General features: G+C 37.8%; 2 protein-coding genes across 3 annotated transcripts; one reads left to right on the top strand and one right to left on the bottom strand.

Annotated features, from left to right (window-relative positions):
• Window positions 1–471: 471 nt before the first annotated feature.
• Window positions 472–20283, bottom strand: zgc:101569 (uncharacterized protein LOC449822 homolog). 2 transcript variants are annotated; one of them, XM_059524085.1, is made up of 6 exons: window positions 19980–20283; window positions 19387–19557; window positions 17374–17471; window positions 16472–16616; window positions 1981–2130; window positions 472–1085 (listed from the first exon to the last, which is right to left on the bottom strand). In XM_059524085.1, exons 1-6 carry the CDS (start codon window positions 20149–20151, stop codon window positions 850–852), a joined length of 972 nt encoding a protein of 323 aa, XP_059380068.1. In that variant the 5' UTR covers window positions 20152–20283; the 3' UTR covers window positions 472–849. The 2 variants fall into 2 exon arrangements, with proteins under 2 accessions (XP_059380068.1, XP_059380069.1); XM_059524086.1 differs by having other exon boundaries at window positions 20019–20281.
• Window positions 20284–20810: 527 nt separating this feature from the next.
• si:dkey-197c15.6 (putative nuclease HARBI1) lies at window positions 20811–25185 on the top strand. The gene is made up of 2 exons (XM_059524364.1): window positions 20811–21903; window positions 23482–25185. The coding sequence occupies exons 1-2, from the start codon at window positions 21150–21152 to the stop codon at window positions 23880–23882; spliced, it is 1155 nt and encodes a 384-aa protein (XP_059380347.1). The 5' UTR covers window positions 20811–21149; the 3' UTR covers window positions 23883–25185.
• Window positions 25186–25196: the final 11 nt, after the last annotated feature.

Raw genomic sequence — 25196 nt, 5'->3', positions numbered from 1 at the left:
TGAATGGGCAGGTGCATGTGTGTTACTGGAGATGGCAAGAGGATGCAGCATGGGAAGAAGGAACATTCAAGAAGTGTAATGCTCTGGGCAATGTTCTGCTGGGAAAACTTGGACCCTGGCATTCAAGGGGATGTCACTTTGACAAGTACCACCTGACAAAAAATTGTTGCAGATCACGTACACCCCATCATGGTAATGGTGTTCCCTGATAGCAGTGGCCTCTTTCAGCAGGGTAATGCACCTGCAACCCTTTCAAGGTGTCGATGTGGCTTCCAAATTTTCTAGATCTCAATCCAATTGTGCATCTATGGGATGCATTAGATGAACAAATCCGATCCATGGCACCTTGCAAGGTGCCAGATTTAAAGGATCTGCTGCTAATATATTGGTGCCAGATACTAAACGACACGTTCAAAGGTCTTGTTGATGCATCAGAGCTGTTTTGGCAGCACAAGGGGAACCTACATAATATTGGGAAGGTGGTTTTAATGTTGTGGCTGATCAGTGAAAGTGAACATAACAGTATTGGCAAAATAACCACTCATGTACTGTACATACAAACATGCAAGACAAATCCCCTGAAAATTTTTCTTCAGTATTATTTTTAATATATTTGATATTTGAGTAAAAAAAAAAAAAAAACTGATAATGGCAAATGCACATCCCTTCATGATATGTAAGTTGGTTTAATTACAATTACAGAATACTGAGAACAAATTCTTATTATTGTGTGTTACTATGTGCAAGTGTTATCTTCGATGAAAAAAAAAACCATAAAGTCCATAGAGTTTAACCTGTTATACACTGTAAAATTAACAGTAACTGTCTTACATCTGTTCATCTGGCAGTTTACAGTTTACTCTTAGAGAACGTCCCGCCCCTTCCAGCACCTAAGCTGAATTTAGTTGCTCCAGTGACTGCTTCAGCTACAACGACTGGCAGGCCATGGTCAAACTCATACTGCATGGCCTGGGTGAAGGAGGAGGAGTCAAAGACTGCATGGTAGGCGGAGTTACGGTCTGCACGGAGACAGAGCTGTGGAAATGCGCTGACCTGTTCGGCAAGTTCAAGAGCCACTTGAAGTGCTAGAACAAACCAACACAGACTGACAGTTAGATGTAAAGATGCCAAAATGGGGCCATTCCTACCTCTGACAAAAGAAGGCAAACTATCAGCCAAAAAAACATTGGGCAGATGTGACACTCCTAAACCAATGGTTTTTTTTGACTATAATGTGGGACCTCAAGTGATCTCCATATCATCACTCATTTCCTTCTTATATGAACTCGTTTAGTCCGTCTATGCAGCACATGAGAGCTCTGGCCTCTGTCCAGATCTCCTATGGAAAGTCCACACGAGTGACTTCACTTTGGAACTGAAGTGCTTACTTTAACAGTATCTCTAAACAGCTTTGAGCTCATCTCATCTTACCTCGCTCTGACTGTGTGAACTGCTGCCACATTACATTAGTTTAATCTTCTAACATCCTCAAGGGAACTCCACTGTGGGTGAATTAAAGATGCAAATGCTCATAAACTGGTCAAATAAAAGCCCTACAGTACAGTATTGAAAGATGCATTGACATTCTGTAGAAAAGTCTGAAATAGTTTGATGGAACCTCATTGTTCCAAAACGGTATGACTTCCTTTTGTTTAGTATTTTGTCAAGATATACTCCAGAATGTTCACACTGCTCTTTTTCATATAGTGAAAGCATATAGTATTGCAGAATACCACAAAATCACTCTAAAAACATGAATCCATACAACAATAATATCATTTCCAAGGCTTCTGTAAAAATGATAAAATTCTCTTCTCAAATTTTATTTGTTTTCGCATATTCAAACTTTCCACATTACAATTAGTCATGACTCATGTGACAAGCCAGAACACCAACAAGCATATTTTTCTAAGTAACTATTAATGGTTTATGAGGTTCATATCATGCTAAAGCAAGTTTTAAGGTGCAGTGTATGTGTACCTTGGCCATCAGACACCACTCTGTTTGCCAGTCCAAATGTTAAAGCCTCTTGCGCCTTTACCGGTCGGCCGGTGAGGATGAGATCTAGTGCTCGCGAGAGACCAATCAGCTGTGGCAATCTCACCGTACCCCCATCAATCAATGGCACACCTGTGTGAGACAAACAGATAGAGGTTTATAGACACATGAGGATTAACTGGTAAGAGCAGAGTTATGAACACAGAAACCATCCTAAAGTTTGAGGTCAGATTTTCTTATTTGAAATATAATAATTCCTTGTTAGTTAAGGATGTATTCAATTTATAAAAATAAATAAATAAATAAACAGTAAAGACATTTATGATGCCATGAAAGTTAGAATACCCATGCCATTTCAACGTACGATTTATCACTGACTTGTCACAGTGCACAACAAATAGAATTGAAACTTAAAAGCTTACTTGATGTTTGAGTTACTTGATTCTTATGTATTACTGGACAAATGTAAAATCTAGGTATTAATTAAAATGTATCAATATGTGAAAATACTTATCAGTCAGAATATACTGTAAGAGTGCAACCTCAATAAAGTTATTATTATTAATATTATTTATATGCACACAGACCATATAAATATTATTTATATTACACACGCACACAAACAAAGGGTCCTGAATGCATGTCTAATCCCCAGCAATCCCTCAGCACTTAGAGCTCTCTTTATCTCTGCCAATTCAAACTTGCATCATTATTAACACATTCTATAAATTATATTTTCTCTTTTAGCCGGTTATGGAAATAATGCAGCTATGAACTATATTCATAGTGGCTCGAGAGGGTGAGAGATAATGAGTGGATACATCTGCTACCAATCATCTGTCCTCTCAGTCCAACACGCTACACATCTGGCAGCCTAAGCTGAGGTGGGAGGGAGTTCTTTCAGTGAGCACATCCTTCAATATTTCCTCTGCTCTTTTAGCCCATTACTCAAGTCTGTCATTCAGAAAGACAGTCCTCCATCTCTATTACACATCTGCAAGCATGCAGCTGACACACCAGATGTGATGAGGTGCATCTGTTTCAGAAGATGAACCTAAAAATCTTAAAAGCATATGCAGTGTAGAAACCATACATGCAAGGAATGAAGGTACGAATCTAGGTTTGACCAACTGACCATCTAAAAGAATCCAAGAGATTTTTTGACATAAAATAAAATTTGCATTTGAGAATCAATGTGGCCAAACCCTCAAAGGTACTTTTGTACCTTCTCTAAACTCATATTTTGTCTATGATGGATTATTTATGCTGCCTTTAAGGGTATATAAGGTACAAACATATACCTCTGAGTGTACTGCCCCAGAGATACATTTTTTGCTAAATTTGGTAGTTATGTTTACATGCATTCCTTTTTGTCAATCCAAATGAATCCAATCCAATTAATGATTCTCAAATTAATATGTACCCTAAACTAAGCATTTAAGCTATTATAACACTGGTATTTTTTTTTTTTTTTTTTTGATTGAGAAAGTAGTTGTTTCAAGCATTTGCGTTACTAAAATTTTCCAATTAAACAGATTATTTATGACCATAACCTGTTTCAATCAGGTCAAAATTTTATTCAGACTGAGCTCAATCGCGCTCATGGTGACTCATGGTGACTCAGTGGTTAGTGCAATCCCAGAAGGTTCAGGAATCGGGTCCTGGAGGCCATTCTGTGTGGAGTTTGCATGTTCTCCTTTGTTGCAATGGCCTCCTTATGGTGATCTGGTTTCCACCACAATCCAAAGACACGAAAGAGAGGAGAATGTATGAGCGAGAGTGTGAATGTTTATGTCTATGTATGTATCCATCCAGGGTGGTTCCTGGGATAGGCATCCCCATCACCCAACATAGAACTGCATTTTTATGTACAGTACATAGAGATTGAACAAAGATGGATGGATGGATTGAGTTTAGTCAGACTGATGTGATTTCCAATTGGAATCTGTCTGACTGACTGAACAATCAATATGATTATAAAGAGATTATTAGGTTGCACATAAACTTAGCTATGCTGTGACTGTGATCTAGATAAAGAAGTCCATACATCTCATCAAATCAATCCACTACCTTTATTCCTAGACCTTGACTATTGTCTTTCACACACAGGAGACATTGAAGTGGTACAATGGCTTTACAGAAATCACAGAATGACTCCATGTCACTAGACCTGCATTAGCAGCTGGGTGATTTCAGTTCACCTCAGGTGTTTGACTGAATGAATGGATCCGTCTGTGTAAGCATGAGCCTGTGGTTGAACTTTTATGTCTTCCTGTACGTATTCATGCTGGTGATACTGGTATCCACAGAACATCAAAGTACCAAGAAAACCTACGACGCAAGCATGCAGACACAATGGTGTTGGGGTAATGCAGTGTAACCGACACTCACCACAATAGAACTCAGGAAAAAACCTTAAGACGCACACTTACATAAAGCAAAAACAGCTAAATGAGAAGCTATAAAATGTGGTCTACATGTCTGTGAAATCAGAACCAACATGGTATGACAATGATATAAAACCTGTTGCATATCATTTATAATTCCAAATCCCTAAGGGTTAAACCTGAGATTTAGTTTAAGATGTTTAAGATGTTTTAAGATTTAAAATAAAAGAATGCATAAGGGAAGCCTTCCAATCTCAAGACAACTCAAATCCATCAATGCATTTATTGAAATCTGCATCCCTGTGTCCAAGCATTATATGCCAAGGAAGGATCTGAAGGTTAAAAGAGAATGTCTGTAAAATCTGAGAAAGGTCGAGTCATTTCAGTTGTTGGCAGCCACTCCAGTGGCTGAGGTGGACGAATGGAAACTGCATTCAGAACAACTGGCTTTGACCACCTGGGCTGTTGGATTAGATACAACGTGTGCAGTTAGGGCCTCTTAAAAATGATAAACTTAGATTTCACAGATCTTCTGGTCTCTGATAAATGCACTGCATTTCATTTGAGCTGGGAACAAACTGTCCAAGTGAAACAGAATATTTGATGAGAAAACAATGACTGGGTCATGAAAAGTGGGCGTTCCATTCGAGAACGGAATCAGACCTGAATGTGAAGTTCCCATCCAGACACTGCCGGAACCCAATTTTTGACTTGGATGTTGATGCTGAAGGTCAGGTCAGGACGTTTTCATGTATCCCAATGGTAAAACTTTACCTGAAAAGCCCAAATGGCTATAAATGATGTCAAAAAGGAGAGTAGTTTTAGTAAAAATGTGGCAAAAGTTATTACTTTTAATTTAAAGTTTACAAAGGTTTTGTTCTTTGGTATAACACACTGATGTATTATACACAATGAGACCAGGAAGGTGTTTAAAGTAAGTAAATAGGGCCAATGTGCTAAAGACTATCAAACTTTTTACGCAGTCAAACAATATTTCCCTTGGGTTTTACTGTGTAACTGCACTAGCTGAATCACTTAAATGGCTCGTTCACATTCTTTTCAGGGCTGTTTCATTCAGTTTGGTGGCTCAATGTAGTATATGAAGACAAAACAGGAAGTATTTGGCCACATCAGAGAAATTTCAGTCAGTTTGGTTAGCATATTTTCCTTTTCCAGGGTTACCTCCCCAATCCGCGTCTCTTTCTCATTTCTGTCTCTTCGTCTCTCACCACGAGGGATTCCCCTAAGCTGTTCCCATCTTGGTCTCCCATATACAGCCCTAAAATTCACTTGCCAAAACAAGATTAGGTAAAATAAAACCTACAAGAAGGATGTTAAAATAAACCCTTTCCACTGATGGTGGCCAAGACATCTATTATGTGAGATGAATGGTGTTTAAGGGCCTGCTGTGCACTGTGGGTAAGTACAGGAGAGAGTGAGGAAAATTCAGAGGAAATAAGTGGGTAGTGTCAGAGCGCTTAGCCTTGTTCTGGGAGAAAAAGTCTTTAAATGATAGTTCCCATTTAAACTCAATCATAGTAGAATGGCCACAGGAACCGATGTGCGGCAAAAACAACACACAAAATGTGTTGACAAAACATTTGGTAGGAATGGTTACATGTTAGATGCTCAAATCAGAAGAGTAATGTGACTATAGATATTATATCATGATATCATGTTGTTCATGATTTCAGAAATAAAAACAAGTTTCTGTGATGTGTGGCCAACTATGGTGTCCCATACTCGGAATTTGTGCTTTGCATTTATCCCATCCAAGTGCGCACACACACACACACACACACACACACACACACACCATGAACACGTTTGGTGGGTCTCACCTCAGCTGTGGTATTGAAGGTGGAGGGGAGCACTGGTTATTCACTCTCCCCACCTACAATCCCTGCCAGACCTGAGAATCGAACAGGGGGTGCTTTGAGGGCTCAAAGCCCTGCCTTTTCCCTAAATTAACCAAAAGTGCACCTCTCTCAACAATTATAAACAACAATATACTGTAGTTAATAATATGAAATGCTTTTGATTTATAATTATGGTTCAAAATCAGTAACAATTAGCTCAATACTCTGAAAATACCTGTTTATTTTTACTTGTTTTTTGCCTCCCTGACTGCGGGTGTCGCTGTTGGACAGTGTTTTCTCTGCTTACTGTTGGCCTGCTGGCCTTGCTGTAGCTAATCGTAGCTCCGTGTAGCTGTTTTTTCTCTAGAATCTTTCTTACTATCGCTCTCTGTTTTTTAAAGTGATAAAATAAAACTTCATTCACACCATATTTCTGATATTATCGATCAATCTTATCAGATTAATTTTGATCGTTCACTTTTATTTTATATCCGTGAGTGCAGTACACCTGCATTGCGTTAGCACTCGTTAGCTTGTCATTAGCATTTTCTTTCGAACCTATCGCTGTTTTCTTTTCTCCTCTCCTCTCTCTCTCGCACCAGTTTTTCACAAGTTCATCAAACAACTGTGGTAAGAATATTTCATCAAGCACGGTGAGTAATGGCTTCTCCTGCAATTGTTATTTGCACCTCTTGCGACATGTACAGTTTATCTATCTCTGTCGCAGATGAGGGATTCACATGTGATAAATGCAGGGAAATAGTTAGGCTGACAGAGAAGATTTCAGAATTAGAGACACGCATCCAAACTTTAATTGAGGACAATAAGAATGTTAGGGCTCTAGATACGGCTTTGGATGCGTCTAGCTCAGGGATTCCTGTACATTGTTCGGTTCCGGCAACAGAGCCCCTGCAGCAGGGCAACTGGGTGACAGTGAGGCAGCGTAGTCTTGGGTCAAAACACTGCTCTTCTGTTCCGATCAAAACATTAAACAGGTTCACCCCACTCAGTGATGCACCCACTGAGAAACCCGATGAAAGTGCTCTAGTTATTGGTGATTCTATTGTATGGAACGTGAATATAGAGACACCAGCCACCATAGTCAAATGTTTACCGGGAGCCAGAGCGCCTGACATCTTGGCAAATTTAAAAGTGCTGGCTAATGCTAAACATAAATATAGTAAGATTGTTATTCATGCCGTCGCTAATGATGTTCGACTTCGCCAGTTGGAGATCACTAAAAATAACATTAAAGAGTTGTGTGAACTTGCAAGCACGATGTCAGACACTGTAATATGCTCTGGTCCCCTCCCTGCTTACCGTGGTGACGAGATGCATAGCAGATTGTCATCACTCAATGGCTGGATGTCTAAGTGGTGCCCACAGAATAACATAGGTTTCATAGACAATTGGACGAGCTTTTGGGGCAGACCTGACCTGTTGAAAAGAGATGGTCTTCATCCCTCCTGGGGTGGCGCCACTCTTCTCTCTAGAAATATGGCAAATAGTCTTAGTGTTTATACTTGACTAACTGGGGCCCAGGTCAGGAAGCAGACAGACTGGCTAAACCGACCGTCTGCTAGCTGCCTCACGTCACAGAGGTCAGCTAATTCTCAGCACATAGAGACTCTTTCACCTAGATATCACACTATAGAGACTTGTGTCTGTTCCCCGAACTAGAAAATACAAAAAACATCCAAACCAAGTTAAGATTAACAATTTAATTGAGGTTCAACAAATAAAAAACGGATGCAATTCGGATAAACAAATGATAAAGCTTGGCTTATTGAATATCAGATCCCTTTCTATGAAAACACTTTTGGTAAATAATATGATCACTGATCATAATCTAGATGTGCTCTGTTTGACAGAAACCTGGCTAAAACCTGATGATTACATTATTTTAAATGAATCCACCCCCCAAGATTACTGTTATAAACATGAGCCGCATCTAAAAGGCAAAGGGGGAGGTGTTGCTTCAATTTATAACAACGTTTTCAGGATTTCTCAGAGGGCTGGCTCCAAGTATAACTCGTTTGAAGTAATGGTGCTTCATATAACATTATCCAGAGAAACAAATGTTAATGATAAATCCCCTGTTATGTTTGTACTGGCTACTGTATACAGGCCACCATACAGACTTTATTAAAGAGTTTGGTGATTTTACATCCGAGTTAGTTCTGGCTGCAGATAAAGTTTTAATAGTTGGTGATTTTAGGTGGTGGGTTAGAAAACACGTTTCCGGACTTACTCATTGTCAAAATCATACTATAGATTTAATACTGTCACATGGAATTGATGTTGATAGTGTTGAAATTGCAGCCAAGTGATGATATCTCAGATCATTATTTAGTTTTGTTCAAACTTCATATAGCCAAAATTGTAAATTCTACTTCTTATTACAAGTATGGAAGAACCATCACTTCTACCACAAATAACTGCTTTTTAAGTTATCTTCCTGATGTATCCAAATTCCTAAGTATATCCAAAACCTCAGAACAACTTGATGAAGTAACAGAAACTATGGACTCTCTCTTTTCTAGCATTTTAAATACAATTAAGGAAGGTTAAGGAAACCAGTATGACACCATGGTATAATGAGCATACTCACACCCTAAAGAAAGCAGCCCGAAAAATGGAGCGCAGCTGGAGGAAAACAAAACTAGAAGTATTTGGTATTGCTTGGTGGGATAGTAACCTATCCTACAGAAAAGCATTAAAAACTGCTAGATCCGATTACTTTTCTTCTCTTTTAGAAGAAAACAAACATAACCCCAGGTATTTATTCAATACAGTGGCTAAATAAACGAAAAATAAAGTCTCAACAAGTGTTGACATTTCCCAACATCACAGCAGTAATGACTTTATGAACTACTTTACTTCTAAAATCGATACTATTAAAGATAAAATTGTAACCATTCAGCCGTAAGCTACAGTATCATATCAGACAGTGCACTATAGACCCCCTGAAGAACATTTCCACTCATTCTCTACTACAGGAGAGGAATAATTGTATAAACTTGTTAAATCATCTAAACCAACAACATGTATGTTAGACCCTATACCATCTAAGCTCCTAAAAGAGGTGCTTCCAGAAGTCATAGATCCTCTTCTGACTATTATTAATTCCTCATTGTCATTAGGATATGTCCCCAAAACCTTGAAACTGGCTGTTATTCAGCCTCTCATCAAAAAGCTACAACTTGACCCCAAAGAACTAGTTAATTATAGACCAATCTCGAATCTCTCTGTTCTGTCCAAGATACTAGAAAAGGTGGTATCCTCACAATTATATTCCTTCTTAGAGAAAAATGGTATATGTGAGGATTTCCAGTCAGGATTTAGACCGTATCATAGTACTGAGACTGCTCTCCTTAGAGTTACAAATGACCTGCTCTTATCATCTGATCGTGGTTGTATCTCTCTATTAGTTTTATTGGATCTTAGTGCTGCATTTGACACAATTGACCACAACATTCTTTTGTATAGACTTGAACACTTTGTTGGCATTAATGGAAGTGCATTAGCATAGTTTAAATCATACTTATGTGACCACCATCAGTTCGTAACAGTGATTGAAGATGTATCATATCGAACACAAGTGCAGTATGGAGTACCTCAAGGCTCAGTACTAGGGCCGCTACTCTTCACGCTTTATATGTTACCCTTGGGAGATATCATCAGGAAACATGGTGTTAGCGTTCACTGTTATGCTGATGATACTCAGCTCTATATTTCTTCGCGGCCCGGTGAAACACACCAATTTGATAAACGAATGGAATGGATAGTCGATATAAAAAACTGGATGACGAGTCATTTCTTACTGCTAAATTCGAAAAAGCAGAGGTGTTAATTATCGGACCTAAAAACTTTGCATGTAATAACCTAGAACACTGTCTAAGACTTGATGGCTACTATGTCAATTCTTCGTCATCAGTTAGGAACCTAGGTGTGCTATTTAATCGCAATCTTTCCTTAGAAAGCCACGTTTCTAGCATTTGTAAAACTGCATTTTTCCATCTCAAAAATATATCTAATTTACGGCCTATGCTCTCAAGTTCAAATGCAGGAATGTTAATCCATGCATTTATGACCTCAAGGTTAGATTATTGTAATGCTTTATTGGGTGGTTGTTCTGCACGCTTAGTAAACAAACTACAGCTAGTCCAAAATGCAGCAGCAAGAGTTCTTACTAGAACCAGGAAGTATGACCATATTAGCCCGGTCCTGTCAACAATGCACTGGCTCCCTATTAAACATCGTATAGATTTTAAAATATTGCTTATTACTTATAAAGCCCTGAATGGTTTAGCACCTCAGTATTTGAATGAGCTCCTTTTACATTATAATCCACTACGTCCGCTACGTTCTCAAAACTCAGGCAATTTGATAATACCTAGAATATCAAAATCAACTGCGGGCGGCAGATCCTTTTCCTATTTGGCGCCTAAACTCTGGAATAACCTACCTAACATTGTTCGGGAGGCAGACTCACTCTTGCAGTTTAAATCTAGATTAAAGACCCATCTCTTTAACTTGGTTTACACATAACATACTAATATGCTTTTAATATCCAAATCCGTTAAAGGATTTTTAGGCTGCATTAATTAGGTAAACCGGAACCGGGAACACTTCCCATACCACCCAATGTACTTACTACATCATTAGAAGAATGGCATCTACGCTAATATTAGTCTGTTTCTCTCTTATTCTGAGGTCACCGTAGCCACCAGTTCCAGTCTGTATCCAGATCAGAGGGTCACTGCAGTCACCCGGATCCAGTACGTATCCAGACCTGATGGTGGATCAGCACCTAGAAAGGACCTCTACATCCCTGAAAGACAACGGAGACCAGGACAACTAGAGCCCCAGATACAGATCCCCTGTAAAGACCCTGTCTCAGACGACCACCAGGACAAGACCACAAGAAACAGATGATTCTTCTGCACAATCTGACTTTGCTGCAGCCTGGAATTGAACTGCTGGTTTCGTCTGGTCAGAGGAGAACTGGCCCCCCAACTGAGCCTGGTTTCTCCCAAGGTTTTTTTCTCCATTCTGTCACCGATGGAGTTTCGGTTCCTTGCCGCCGTCGCCTCTGGCTTTCTTAGTTGGGTTCACTTCATCTACAGCGATATCATTGACTTGATTGCAAATAAATGCACAGACAATATTTAAACTGAACAGAGATGACGTCACTGAATTCAATGATGAACTGCCTTTTGCATTATTGACACACGTCATTTTGCATTATTGACACACTGTTTTCCTAATGAATGTTGTTCAGTTGCTTCGACGCAATGTACTTTGTTTAAAGCACTATATAAATAAAGGTGACTTGACTTGACTTATCTGAGATGACACTGTCATTGTGTTGCTACAGGTTGTGTGTGTCTTAAGGCGGCAATACAAGATTTTTGCCCTGAATTTACCTGTATTGGCTAGTTGGCAAACATCTGAGCCGGTCTATAAATTTGAGTTAACCGATTTCACAGAAAATTGCATAGGATATGATGGTCACCAAAAAAAAAATAGAAAAACCTTGTAGTGAGTTAAATGGTAAATGGTAAATGGACTGCATTTATATAGCGCTTTCAACAGACCACATGGCCATCCAAAGCGCTTTACAATTTGCCTCACATTCACCCATTCACACACACATTCACACACCGACTGCGGTGTCTGCCATTCAAGGCGCCATCCAGCTCGTCGGGAGCAGGTGGGATTAGGTGTCTTGCTCAAGGACACCTCGACACTTGGTCAGGTGGAGCCGGGGATCGAACCACCAACCTTCCGGTTTGTAGACAACCTACATGAACCACTGAGCCACTGCCGCCCCTGAGTTACAGCCTTTAAACAAGCTCAAATTTCACTGAATGTGAACTGGATTGGTATCTTCGCGGTCTTATTCATGAATTGTTTAAAAACTACATAGACACTGTCTAATTGGTTGAATCAGTTTGATTGTATTGTTTTTTGAAAAGACTAAAATGGAAGATGTAGTATTAATTGACCCTTCATAGGGAGCATGAATGACAGGCGATCCTACCAATCATAACGCTGAATCCGCCATTTTGTCTGACACACAAATCAGACAACAAAGTATGCAAACTTACTGTTATGTATGCTGTTAACTTCAGAGTTAGTTGAAATAAAATACCTTCTGATGTTCATTCATGTTTATTTTGTGCTTTTAAGTAAATATGAAAAGGTGATCGACTTACGCTGTCACAACAATTTAAAGAGACACATTTTTTTTTTTTTTACATTTCTCAAAATATGACACAATTTGAAAGCTAAGACTTTGTTTCAAACCAGAATTAACTTGCTCTGACTTCTCTGTCGGCGGCGTTGTCAGTGTCCTCTTTGCTCTCAACAGCGTGAGAACATGATGTGTGGTAGAGAGCGAAATAGCTTGTGAAGGGTCAACTGTAAATAGTGTTTCATTTTCTCCTATTCAAACTCTTACTAGCATTTGATTAGATTGTTAGTTAAAAGAAGCCCAAGTGCCAATAACAGACCTATTCTAAATGTGAAGTGTAAGCAGTTCAAGTTCAATTTTTGTAAATAATATGCTTTTGTTTAGTAACTTTTATCTTACACATCTCAGTATATATAGTCTGCTCTATATATGGCTCAGGTTCCTCCTTGTAAGTAAATATATACCCATTTTTTCCACGCATAAAATTATAAGTCTAATAAGAAAAGATACATACATCACGTCACCAAAACACGTTATTTGAGGTATCATTCAATCCTCATATGTAGCGCAGGTAAAGTTACATGCCAAATTGTTTAAGGGTTATAGGTTTGATCAAATTCTGAAATAAGAACAATACTAATGCAGACAATTGTCTTAGAAAGCACCAACATTTTTTCAATGCACAAAAAAATTCAACTAATCATTACTGTAGAGCAATGGTGAAGACAGCAGGCGTCACGTCTTCCTGGGTGGCTCAAGTACAGTAGAGGCAGACAGTCTGAGGAACAGGGTTCACAGGAACATGCGGGCAATGCCCGGATGCTTGGTTTAATGAAAGAGAGGATCATGATGATGGCTCTAAGTTTTAAACGAGCAGCTGGAAAAATCAGTTTCTGGCAGTAAATTATAGCACTGCTGGCATATTTATACCCACTGTGGTCATATTTGTAGCATAGAGAAACTAGTACATGCACAATGAAACTGCATCAAATTTCTCTTCTCTTTTTATGTACTGCAAAGCCTGTCCACAATAGTTTAGAACTGTAGGATTTAATTTACTATGTTTGAATTGAAATTGGCACCTTTTATTTTATTATTCATAACACAGCCATTTATAGAATCCTGCCACTGTATAATAAGGTAATATCATGGTACATAAATATGGTAATCCATGGGCATGCAGTCTGTATAAGCTGTGAATGTTCTGCATACCCAGGCCATTTGAGAGAATGAGCTCAGGGACTGGCTCATAAATATTAAACATTTTATAAATTCCAGTAACATTTTATTTTAAGGTGTCTTTGTTACACGTTACATGTACTTACTATTATAATAACACTTAAATATGCATAATTATTAACAATTAATTATTAATTAAGTAACTCCAATAAAGCCAAACCTTAATCCTAGCCCTAACCATATAGTAAGTGCATGTAGTTAATAAATATTACTCAGCCCTTAAATATATAATTACACTGTAACAATGACACCTTAAAATAAAGTGTAACCTAAATTCCATTATCACTGTTATCATGTTACATAACTGTCTGTAAATTATTTATTCACATGACAAATTTCTGCAAACATGTGCCACGTAAAAAGGGATTTGTGTGTATCCACAATAGTGCTGCAACGACGCGTCGACGTCATCGATTACGTCAACTACAAAAATACGTCGACGTGCGTGAAATGCGTCGACGCGTCACACTGTTTAAGTCTCGCTTAATGGCATACTGGGAATGGAGAAAGTTGCATTCTATCACAAAAACAGGGACCACTGTTATCAAAAGTATGGGAATACTTTAAACAGAGGCCAAATAAAATGGCCCTTTGTTCCCTTTGTAAAACCGATATGGTGTACCACGGCAGCAAAACTGCGATGCACGAGCACCTCGGAGGAAAACATCCTGGCTATCTCCGGTGTTACGGTTTAACTGGTTACCGTGTGATCTGGCGACCAACTTCCTGGTTCAGGTCTCTGCTGCAGATGTGATGGAAGAATCAATAAATGCATAAATGCTAATAAATGCAGACTTGCTCATTGCATGATTCTAATATTCTTGTAAAGATTACAAGTTATTGGTATGATCACCCGTAGCAGCTGAAGTAAGGATAAAATAAAAAATAAAGTAAGTCTGTGTTGGCGCGGGTTTCGAACACGCGTTAGGGGCCGTTCACATATCGTGCCTAAAAATGCGTGGAAAACGCTAGTCGCGCCGCTTTCTCCTTCTTTCCAATGCGCTCGGGCAGTTGCGCCCCTGGGATGTCTGCCGTTGCTAAACAACCATGACGTGCTCTCTCCATGAAGACGCAGAAATTGCAGCAAAGGATAAATGGATTTGCAGCACTAAAAATTGCTTGCAGTAGCTCTGCTACTAAATTTATTTCAAAATGGCAATCCATATACAGCTATGATCAGCAGTTCCTTTATCTTAGCTGAGCTTTCAACGTTGTTACGGGAAAGGATGAAGCTGATTGGTTAGTTCTTGTCACATGACCCGCGGTGCGTTTGCGGCATTCTGAAAAGTTTAGATGTTTTTAATTCTAACTCGATGCGATTTGACCTGTTTTTGCGTGCGCGTCGCGACCGCATCGCTTCCATTATGAGCGCGCATACCGCGTGCCTACATTGGAAATAACGAACTTGAGCGCGCAAAAGACGCGATATGTGAACGGCCCCTTAAAAGACAGCGCGCCGCGAGACAAGTCACAAACCACCGAGCTACATCGAATCACCTCCAGATCTCTGGAAACCATGCTAAACCATAGCAGAAAAAAAAAGAACATTAGATTAATTATTTATTGTAAAAAAATAATCGTTAGAGTAGTCGACTAATCGAAAAAATAATCGTTAGATTAGTCGACAGAAAAAATAATCGTTAGTTGCAGCTCTAATCCACAACAGCTTCAGCTTTGGCACCAACATGAATCATCATTACTGCTCTAAGTTCTCATTGGTTTATTGGCATGTGTGTAATTTCATGTGCAGGAAAAGTGCTCTATGAATTGCTTGCCAAAAATCTACCAAAAATCAAGTTGCTTTTAATGCAAACATAGCATAACTACAAAAAACGTTGTAACTGTATGTTTCTATGTTTTCTCTTTTTTCTATCCACTGGAAGCATTTTTGGCATAGTAATCATATGCTGAATGTACACATTATTTGGCAACATGCTTGAGCAAACTAATCTAACTGAAGATTTCTGAGGATTTTTATTGTTCCATTTTATTTCTCTCATGCTTGACAAATCTTGCATGTGTGTACAAGTACGTGTGTAAGCATCCATATCCATCTGGTTATTTCTGGCAATAGCTCTGATACTTTTAAAGTGGTCAGAAACTGCCTTTGTTTTATATTTTGTACTGTTAACTGAGGTCCATTTATAATGTTATCAAGAATTTTACATAAAAAACATCATAACTTAGAGGTAATAGGCTATTTTCTGTCCTGTTTTTAACCGCCTCATCAGAATACTCTGTTTGACTAGGCGTGGTGGATTGTAGACTCAGAAGTAAACACTCACTGCTATGATTGGCTAACAGTTGTGTATGTTTGACAGCAACATTCCTCATAGATGGAATCTGCTGTGATTTAGGTCAAAATGCATAAATACTCAGCACATATCAAATGATCTATAAAAACAGACAAAGCAATAGTGACCACATAATAAAAACGTATTACTAATCACTGTCGGATCCAATGATGTAAAAAAAACTGTAATTATCATTACTGTAGTTATTTAAATGGTAGTTTTACTGGTCATTTTACCATTTTAAGTGTTGCCATAGATATTGGTGGTGTTTCAAAACAACAAGTAGTTCTATTCTAAAATCAGGATTTTCTTGTAGGATTTTATTTTGGGATATTCTTCAAGATTGTTTTTTAGAAGAAAAATCTCCCAACCACAAACCCCTTGCTCCAACCCAGCTCCAGAGTTGTAAGTACGAACAAACAAAGCAATGCTGTCCGATGCCACTCCTACCTCAGCCTTAAACAAATTAACAATAAATGAGAAAACAATATCTACCAAATCTGCGACAGAAAACGCCCATGATGGAGCTCTCCTCAACCACCCTCAGGTCAGCCAGCAGGGCCAGCTCCAGACCCCCAGCCACAGCGTACCCACTGACTGCTGCGATCAAGGGTTTTGAGAGTCTCATACGAGATGGACCCTGCAACCAACAACACACATCAGTATATTGCCCTTCTACCCTTTGAATCATGCAGTAGGACTGCAAACATTGATTGTAAAATGTCAATTACATAAGCATTTACACTGAAAGTGACTTAATAATTGTAAGTCGCTGTTACCAGTAGGTGTATCATTCAAATGTTTAGAGCATGTGAGCGTCACAGTTGCCAATAGTCACTGTTGCGTATGTGGTACATGTACATGCTACTCATTTCACATGTGAAACAGATGATACATAATAACAAAGCTCATTTACAAATAAAAGTCTTTAAAGGAACGGTAGCGAAAGAATCTTATTTAAATCTAAAGGCCTGATCACAGCAAGACAAATGTTTGGTGTAAACATACAAGAGACAAGGGAGCTGGTTCTGGTTTCCTCTCTGTTATTCACTCTCTCTAAGCAAAATAGTCATGAGCACCACCAAATCATAGTTTTATGTAACAGCAGCGGCTCTGGGCATGTGACCAAAAGTGCACATTTTTCGTCGGCCAGACGTTTTCACAATGCAAAGGAGGGGGACAAATCTGTTGCAATGACTGCAATGTTTGTTTCATTATGAACATTTTGGTACACATTTTAATTTTAATAAATGGCTGTTAATGTGACTGTTAATACTTTAAGGGTCATAGAAAAATTTCTTAGTTACAATATTATAGCAGATTTAAAGGTAATGTATTAAATGACTCCTCTAGTATTACTATGCCATTTACTGCATCTAAGAAGGACCACTCCGTACCATAGGACCAGGACCACGGCTGACATCTTGCTCCAGTTTGAGAGAACCAGAGCTCTGGGCCAACTCCTTCAGATCAAAACCAGCACAGAAATTCCCTCCTGAAACAAACAACTTGATTATTTAACTGACAACGCAACCCTTGTGAAAAAGAAGTCCACTTAACATACTTTTAAAAAGAGTACTTATTACAGATATATTATTCTTTAAAATAATATGGTTAAGTGCAAACTTAAAGTAATGTTTTCGGACAATTAATTACATGTTCACTGCAATTTTAAAACAATTATTAATATTAACTCCAAATGCTGAACTTTAGAGGCTTTTGTTTGTTTGTTTTTGGCCCACTTACTGTAAGTAGGACTTAAAATCACAGTTCACCCTAAATTGAATTTCTGTCATCATTTACCGAAACCCAAGTTGTTTTCAAAAATTGTGATATTCACACAAATATATATGTGTGTGTGTGTGTGTGTGTGTGTGTGTGTGTGTGTGTGTGTGTGTGTGTGTGTGTGTGTGTGTGTGTGTGTGAGAGAAGAATGTGGGTAATCAAACAGTTGCTGGTCCCCATTAACATCCATAGTATGAAAAAGTCAATGGGGAGCAGCATACATTCTTCAAAATATCTGAACTTTCTTCTGAAGATTTCAGAAGATTTAATTTCTAATGTAAATTATATATTAAAACATTTTAATTTAGAATGATGTTGCAATTTAATAAATTAAAAGTATAGGCTATTTCTTTTTAGGTACCACATTATTAAATTATTAAATATGTTACATGTATTTACTGTGGTAATAAATTATGCATACAAGTAATTAATACTAAACCAGCCTTTAAACGTATAATAAGTAAATATTTGTAATTATTATTTGTGTAATTACACTGTAACAAAGATATAAAGTGGTACATACAGTATATGTATTGTTAAATAACACACTACAGTTACAATTAATCATACATGTCCTTAGCTATATTTGTCAAATAAGTGTAGTTCAACGATTTTAAGTTCACTTTAAAGTAGAACGTTTAATTTGCCATTATTCAAACGTGCACTTTCGTTTACTTAAGTGTGTAAAAAAAGTTATTAAAGTGTTCTCTTTTTGAATAATCTTAAGTGTTCTTTTATTTTATTATATAAAAATGTATGTTATACAATACAGGGTTTTTATATACTTTGAAGTACACTCCAAATGTCCATTTACCACAATTAAGCACACTTCTTTTTCACGAGGGTATCCATGCTAACTACAGGATTTATTTTAAACTTCCAAATTATCATTTATTTCAGAGAAAAGTTATAAGTTAAAACAGTCCTTCAGTGTACTTTAACATATCACAGCTTGAACGAAGCAATAAAACAGCAATTATTCATAATTTAGCTGTAATGTGAACATGGACGCAATTTTCGTAATGGCTTCCTAATGGACTAGTAAAATCTAGACCAGTATGTGACATTGTGTGTGCTCAATTGCATTTTAATGTCCCTTTAAATGCCTAAGATATAGTATGTTAACACAGACCTGAACCTGCGTTCTGGTGAAATAAGGGAGTTCTTGTGTGGCCATCATTACCTCTTGCACTCATCCACCTCTTCAAAGCTCAAGCAATTACTGTCATCACACATTCTTAATGTTGCCGTCTATGTAATTTTATCTGCTGTGTTCAGTTCACCTGCAGACAGTCCTCTGGCTGAGCTCCAGGTTTAGAGTGTCAGAGAGAGCAAAACCTCTCATTTGAATCGTGATAAAGGTGATTTGGGAAATTTGAGCAGAGATGGTTGATCCAGGTTGAACAAATTATTTCTATTGAGGGTGTGCAATTTGATGGCCTAGGGTAATTGTTTTCAGTGTGGTAATATTGTCATCACAGGCTTTGACATAATACAGGACTCTTGTAGCCATGTGCTGCCCACTTAGTCAAAGATTTTAAAAGGGGGTGGGAGGATGGGGAAATTTGGGAAATGTGCATGTGTAAACTATTTATTTGCAGTGTGCACTGTGTAAGTGAACTTACCAACTCCATAAAGCACTGCCACATTAAGGCTATTGTCCTGGTCAAAGGCTGAAAGCTCCTCAGTCAGTCTCTGAGCAGTCTCTGGATTTACGGCATTACGCGCTTCAGGACGGTTAATCCCAATGAGCATCACCGTACCCCTCCTCTCAGAAATCACCGTCCCAATTGCACCTACCACAATCACAGAATGAAATGCATACTAATTGTTATTATTTTTTTTTCAAGCATTCAAATAAAATAAAATAATAAGAAGAAGAAACGTACTAAAATCCGGTCAAGTTAATTTTATTAATTTACGAGATATAGACTTAAGAAAAGAAAAAAAGAAAAGAAAAGAAAAGAAAAGAAAAGAAAAGAAAAGAAAAGAAAAGAAAAGAAAAGAAAAGAAAAGAAAAGAAAAGAAAAGAAAAGAAAAGAAAAGAAAAGAAAAGAAAAGAAAAGAAAAGAAAAGAAAAGAAAAGAAAAGAAAAGAAAAGAAAAGAAAAGAAAAGAAAAGAAAAGAAAAGAAAAGAAAAGAAAAGAAAAGAAAAGAAAAGAAAAGAAAAGAAAAGAAAAGAAAAGAAAAGACGCTAATTTTTCAAGTTTATACTGACCTCTACTGATAAAAACCGGAACCTCGGATAATACATTACCTGGGCCAGCGCTTTTTATTTCTTCTTTTGCAATGGTGCTGTAAAATCTTTGTCCTTTCACTGAGTTTAAAGTCATGTGGTGAACTGACCTAAAGCCATTATTAACTAATAGTCTCCATAAAGTTAAAGCCATGTTGTTTTGCTTAGTTTATAGTGGCAGATTGTGTCAAACTTCACTGTTTCACGTTGACATATGATGGCACAATTATTAGATCGGATTACCAAAGCAAAAGTCACCCAGAAAATGCTAGTCAATTAGAAACGTGTGTTTAACAACACTCACCCTCTTCAGTGTCAAACCTTAACAAGAAAGGACACCAAAAGTTCCAAAAACAGACCTCACATTGGATCCAAATAGAATTCCACCGTCTTCCTAGATAACCAAAAATATGTCGTACAAATTAGTGGAACATTCTGCTTGGCTGAAGCAAATATGTTAACAAAATAGGAAATTTACCATAAGAAGGGAAGAACAAAGTTTTAAAAAATATATATTATCTTGTATTATCTATGGGTTTTAAAAGTGAAATATGAAACATGTTTTGTTATATTTATATTTTAAACAAGAGCACAATAATAAACGCAATTCGTTAAAATTCCAATTCAAAATGAATTTTAATGATAAAACAAACAAAAAAGAAGCTGTGTATTCAAATATAAAACATGAAACTAATAGTTTGTTAAAGTAAATACTGCGTTATAAATAAATACATTTGTAGTTAATGTTCTTTTGCATTTGGCTGCCAGTGGGACTTTTATTATGAAATGTAAAAAAACAACGAATATTCTCATGGCCCGGATGTTTAACCACCAAGATCCCAGGCACGTTCCGAATTAATTTCTTTGCAGTTAAAATATAGGTTTTTAAATTACATTGGCTTGCGGTCAAATATATAATGACATAATATATAGTGACATAATGCAAAAGAGCTGGGTTGAGGAATGCTTGGTCGTTATTTCACTCAGTTACACTGGATTTTTCATGGACCAATTTAACTGAAGATTCTGATGGTGTATCGTCCCGCCACTGTAATCTAGACAACAGACAGTCAAACGAAAACATCTCTTTTTAAACAAATATAAACGAGAGGGAGACATTTACAGGTTATTATTTTTCTTCAGCTGCTCATAATGTCTTTAGCTGGAGCGCTGTGGTTTGCTGTCCAGGATGATTTATTCACAAACGGACTGTGTAGCAGCTCCCCATCGTCCAGCATCAGCAACACAACACAAGAGCAGCAGTCCAGCGTCAGTGAGCCCACCCCTGCCTCCGAGACACGCGGTGTCCTGGACGAACTGGATGATCTCTTTATTTCTCAGACTTTACATTTCAATCGACAATGTTTACGGTTTATCATCGATTTCATCCAGGCCCGTATGAAGAAGGACGTGTTCGCGTCCGGCCACAGCCTGACCTCCGCAGAAGCCAACATTCTGGCCACGCTTGCCTGCTACGCACAAGGGTCTCTTTCCAGTAAAATCACCGAGCGGCTGGGAATCGATCCGACAGCAGCGGGCGAAGCGCTGAAGACCATTACTAAACTATTAGCAGACACGAGTCCCGATTTCATCACTTTCCCGAACAGCTACAACGACCGCATGGGTGCCGCTCAAGCCTTTAAGAACCTGAGCGGCGTCCCGCATGTGGTGGGAGTGCTGGGGTATCTGCACGTGAAGGTGATCCCTCCGCTTGGGGAGGAGCACATGTATATGAACACCCTGGGCTATCATTCAGTCATGATGCAGGTCATATTCGATGTAGACGGGAATCTGTTGAGTCTGGAGCAGTGCTGTCCCGGAGGAACCCCTGAACACACGATTTGGGACAACTCGGACATTGGTAGACAGTTCAGCATCTTTCAACACGGTCACACTTGGGTTGTTGGTAAGCTGTGAAGCGTTTTTAAAAAGTCTCGTACTTCGTTCCGTTTACCTTTCTGAGGGGGGAAAGTGGTTACACTTTATTTTAAGGTTTCCTGTTTACAGTGTAATTATAATTTTAAGTACTGATTAATATTAATTACAATTAGTTACTATATTGTTAGGATTATGGTGACTTGCATGTAATTATGCGTGATTAATTGTTGTTATTATAATAGTAGGTACATATGTGTAACAAGGGCACCTTAAAATAATGTGTAAAAAAAAAAAACAAGTTCATATAACCCCAATAAAAAATACAAATAAAACAAGCAAATAAATAAAAACAAATCTTATCATATTTAAAACCAGAGTCATTCGATGTCATTACGGATCTGAGTTTGTTGTTACCTTGAATGATGATGGAAAATTATTTCACCCATATGTTGACATTTTATTTTTACAAAGTTATTTGAAACATTAAAGTAGTCCATTTACTTGCATTTAAATGGTTTTCTATGTAAATAAAATTACTGTCAATTTATTTTAATGCGAACAATATAACGCAGCTAAAATAAAACAAATAAGAAACCATAACGCATCAAAACACAATATGAAAATGAAATACAGCCAAGTATGGTGACCCATACTCAGAATTCTTGCACTGCATTTAACCCATCCAAAGTGCACACACACACACACACACAGCAGTGAATCCACACAGCAGTGAACACACACAAACCGTGAACACAGACCCGGAGCAGTGGGCAGCCATTGTGTCATCTGCATATAGGTGAAAGGACACTCCATATTTCTCAAAAATAGCATCCATTGGTAGCATAAATATAGAAAAAAAACTGGGGCATGAATCGAGCCCGGTGGCACCCCACAAGCAAATGGGCGTGAGGACAAACTATGTTAGCCAATGGAAGCACTAAAACTTCTGTTTGTTAAAAAAGATTGAAACCATTTCACCACCTTGCCCTGTAACCCAACACAGCTAGCTGTCTAACCTGGAAATCAAGATGTTGTGGTCAACCATATCAAATACAGAGTTTAAAGCAACACTCCACTTTGTTCGAAAATAGACTCGTTTTCCATCTCCCCAGAGTAAGTTTTAGTTCTGGCGGTAGCACATTTAGCTTAGCTTAGCATAGATCATTGAATCTAATGAGACTGTTAGCATCTCACAAAAAAATGACCAAAGTATTTCTATATTTCCTGTTTAAAACTTTTCTGTGGTTACTTCGTGTACTAAGAACAACGGAAAATGAAAAGTTGCGATTTTCAAGGCCAATATGGCTAGGAACTACATTCTCATTCCGGTGTAATAATCAAGGAACTTTGCAGCCATACCATGGGTGCAGCAGGTGCAATGATATTACGCAGCATCTGAAAATACGTAGTCCCAGCTAGGTAACTTCCAATACGCCTATTTTTGTGTGGGTCGGTTATGGAATTCAACTATCAAACACTTCTGAATAATAAACCTAACTGACCTGCAATAACATTCTGTAAAACAAATCAATTAATGATTTTAAATTAACTCCTCTCAGGAAATTTACGGTTACAATTGCCCCTTCCCCCTCTTATCTTTCCACAGGTAGCAGAAGTCTGCATGGTTGTGGCCATGTGTTGACACCAGTCGAGGCTTCTCGCATCAAAAGCAATGCAGCCCTGCGATTTAACAATGCACATGCTCAGCTACATGGCCGTACACAGCAGGTCTTTGGAAGTTTGAAAAGCCGTTTCCAGTGCCTGCGTGACATCGGCTCCATTCAGTCATCTGAATCAGTGGCATATACCATCAAAGCCTGCTGTGTTCTGCACAACATCTGCAAGAAGTTCTCCGTGCCGTTACCCTTGGATTTTAGTGTAGAGCCACTCCATCCACCATCAGAGGTGGTGAACATCATGGCAGAGCAACCGTTTGACTACATGGAAGACACTAAAGATGAAATGATAGAAATGTATTTTAATATTGCAGGGGATGAAGGCAAATAAGAGGTGAACCAGATGTAAAACTTGTGATAGCAAAAAGCCAGAAAGGATTAGTTTAAACCATGTACTAAATACTGTTAATGAAATTAACACAGACAAATGCATGCCAATGCCAGTTGACCTCATAGTTTTATTCAATTAATCAATAATTGATGAAAATAATTTAATGCTAATACACTAATATTTGTCAACAAGTGATGTGAATAAAAACAAACTGTTTATAGAAGAATTTAAATAATACAAGTCTGTTACAAGAAATGGATATATTGTGGTACCATGGCTCAGTGATCCTATCAGCCGTTAATGCCACGGTACTTTCACATGCACAACATTAGTGAATAATTGCCATGGTTGTGTCTAAAAACATGTATTACAGTGGTACCATGTTCAGAAAAGATGTTAATACCTTGTACTTTTTAAAATCATTTTCAAGTTAATTGTTTACAAATTGCTTATGGTTGGAAACATCATGTCTGGTTAGGACATAATGTAAATGTATTCAAAAGTTACAGTTCAGTTAAATTTTCATTTTACCACAGTGCAAAAAAAAAAAAGCATGACAGCAAAAACCAAAACAGGTAACACAACACACATTATTTACTCCAATATGTGAAGGCAAAGATGAAAGTAACTTAAATTTGACTGAATGTGACTGGAATTTCACTAATTTGACCACAACTTAACCTTAAACTCTGAAACATAGTTTAAGAAATGCTAAATGTTTGAAGAATGTTTTCACAGTTCTTTCTATATAATAACAGTTTGCAGAAACCATATCTGTGAAGCAAAACATTTCCCCTTCTTGGCATCTAATTCTCTATTTCACATACAGATATGACATTATTTAAATCAGGGTACCCAGTCCTGATGTAAATAATTACACAAAAATCATCTTTAGCTAAACTATTCCTTTAAAGCATGTTATACGGCAGGCAGCTGAGAATAAGTAACAATGGTAAGATAATAATGGAAAGATAATTTGGTATTAACCTAAAACAAATCTAATTCAACTGACATTAAACATACCATCTCTTATTTCAATTTGAACAAAAATGTCACATTTAAAAGCAATGTGCAAAATAAGCAGCACTAAGTACAGCTTAAAGGAGAGTTTCCTTTCAGAGACCACAGGTTAAAACATTGACATTAAAAACAAGCCTATACACAGCTATTTAGTTTAATAAAGAGTGGCAGTTAAGTTTAAATGGTAAACTTTTAGTTCCTTATAGCTTGGGCTCAACAGATCATGGCCAGTATCTTTCAGCATTGTTAGCAGAAGAGTGCTTTCATATAAAATAAAAAATAATCCAGGCTTAC

The sequence above is a fragment of the Carassius carassius genome, chromosome 35 (genome assembly GCF_963082965.1).
Source record: "Carassius carassius chromosome 35, fCarCar2.1, whole genome shotgun sequence".
In the NCBI taxonomy this organism is placed as follows: Eukaryota; Metazoa; Chordata; class Actinopteri; order Cypriniformes; family Cyprinidae; genus Carassius; species Carassius carassius.
This window is presented reverse-complemented; position numbering and strand designations above follow the sequence as displayed.

Coding starts and splice junctions, on each gene's coding strand:
- zgc:101569 (XM_059524085.1), bottom strand. CDS start 20,151: ATGGCTTTAACTTTATGGAGACTATTAGTTAATAATGGCTTTAGGTCA. Junction 19,558..19,979: donor TCCGGTTTTTATCAGTAGAG/GTCAGTATAAAC, acceptor TGATTGTGGTAG/GTGCAATTGGGACGGTGATT. Junction 2,131..16,471: donor CGTTTTCTGTCGCAGATTTG/GTAGATATTGTT, acceptor TGTCTCACACAG/GTGTGCCATTGATTGATGGG.
- si:dkey-197c15.6 (XM_059524364.1), top strand. CDS start 21,150: ATGTCTTTAGCTGGAGCGCTGTGGTTTGCTGTCCAGGATGATTTATTC. Junction 21,904..23,481: donor CGGTCACACTTGGGTTGTTG/GTAAGCTGTGAA, acceptor ATCTTTCCACAG/GTAGCAGAAGTCTGCATGGT.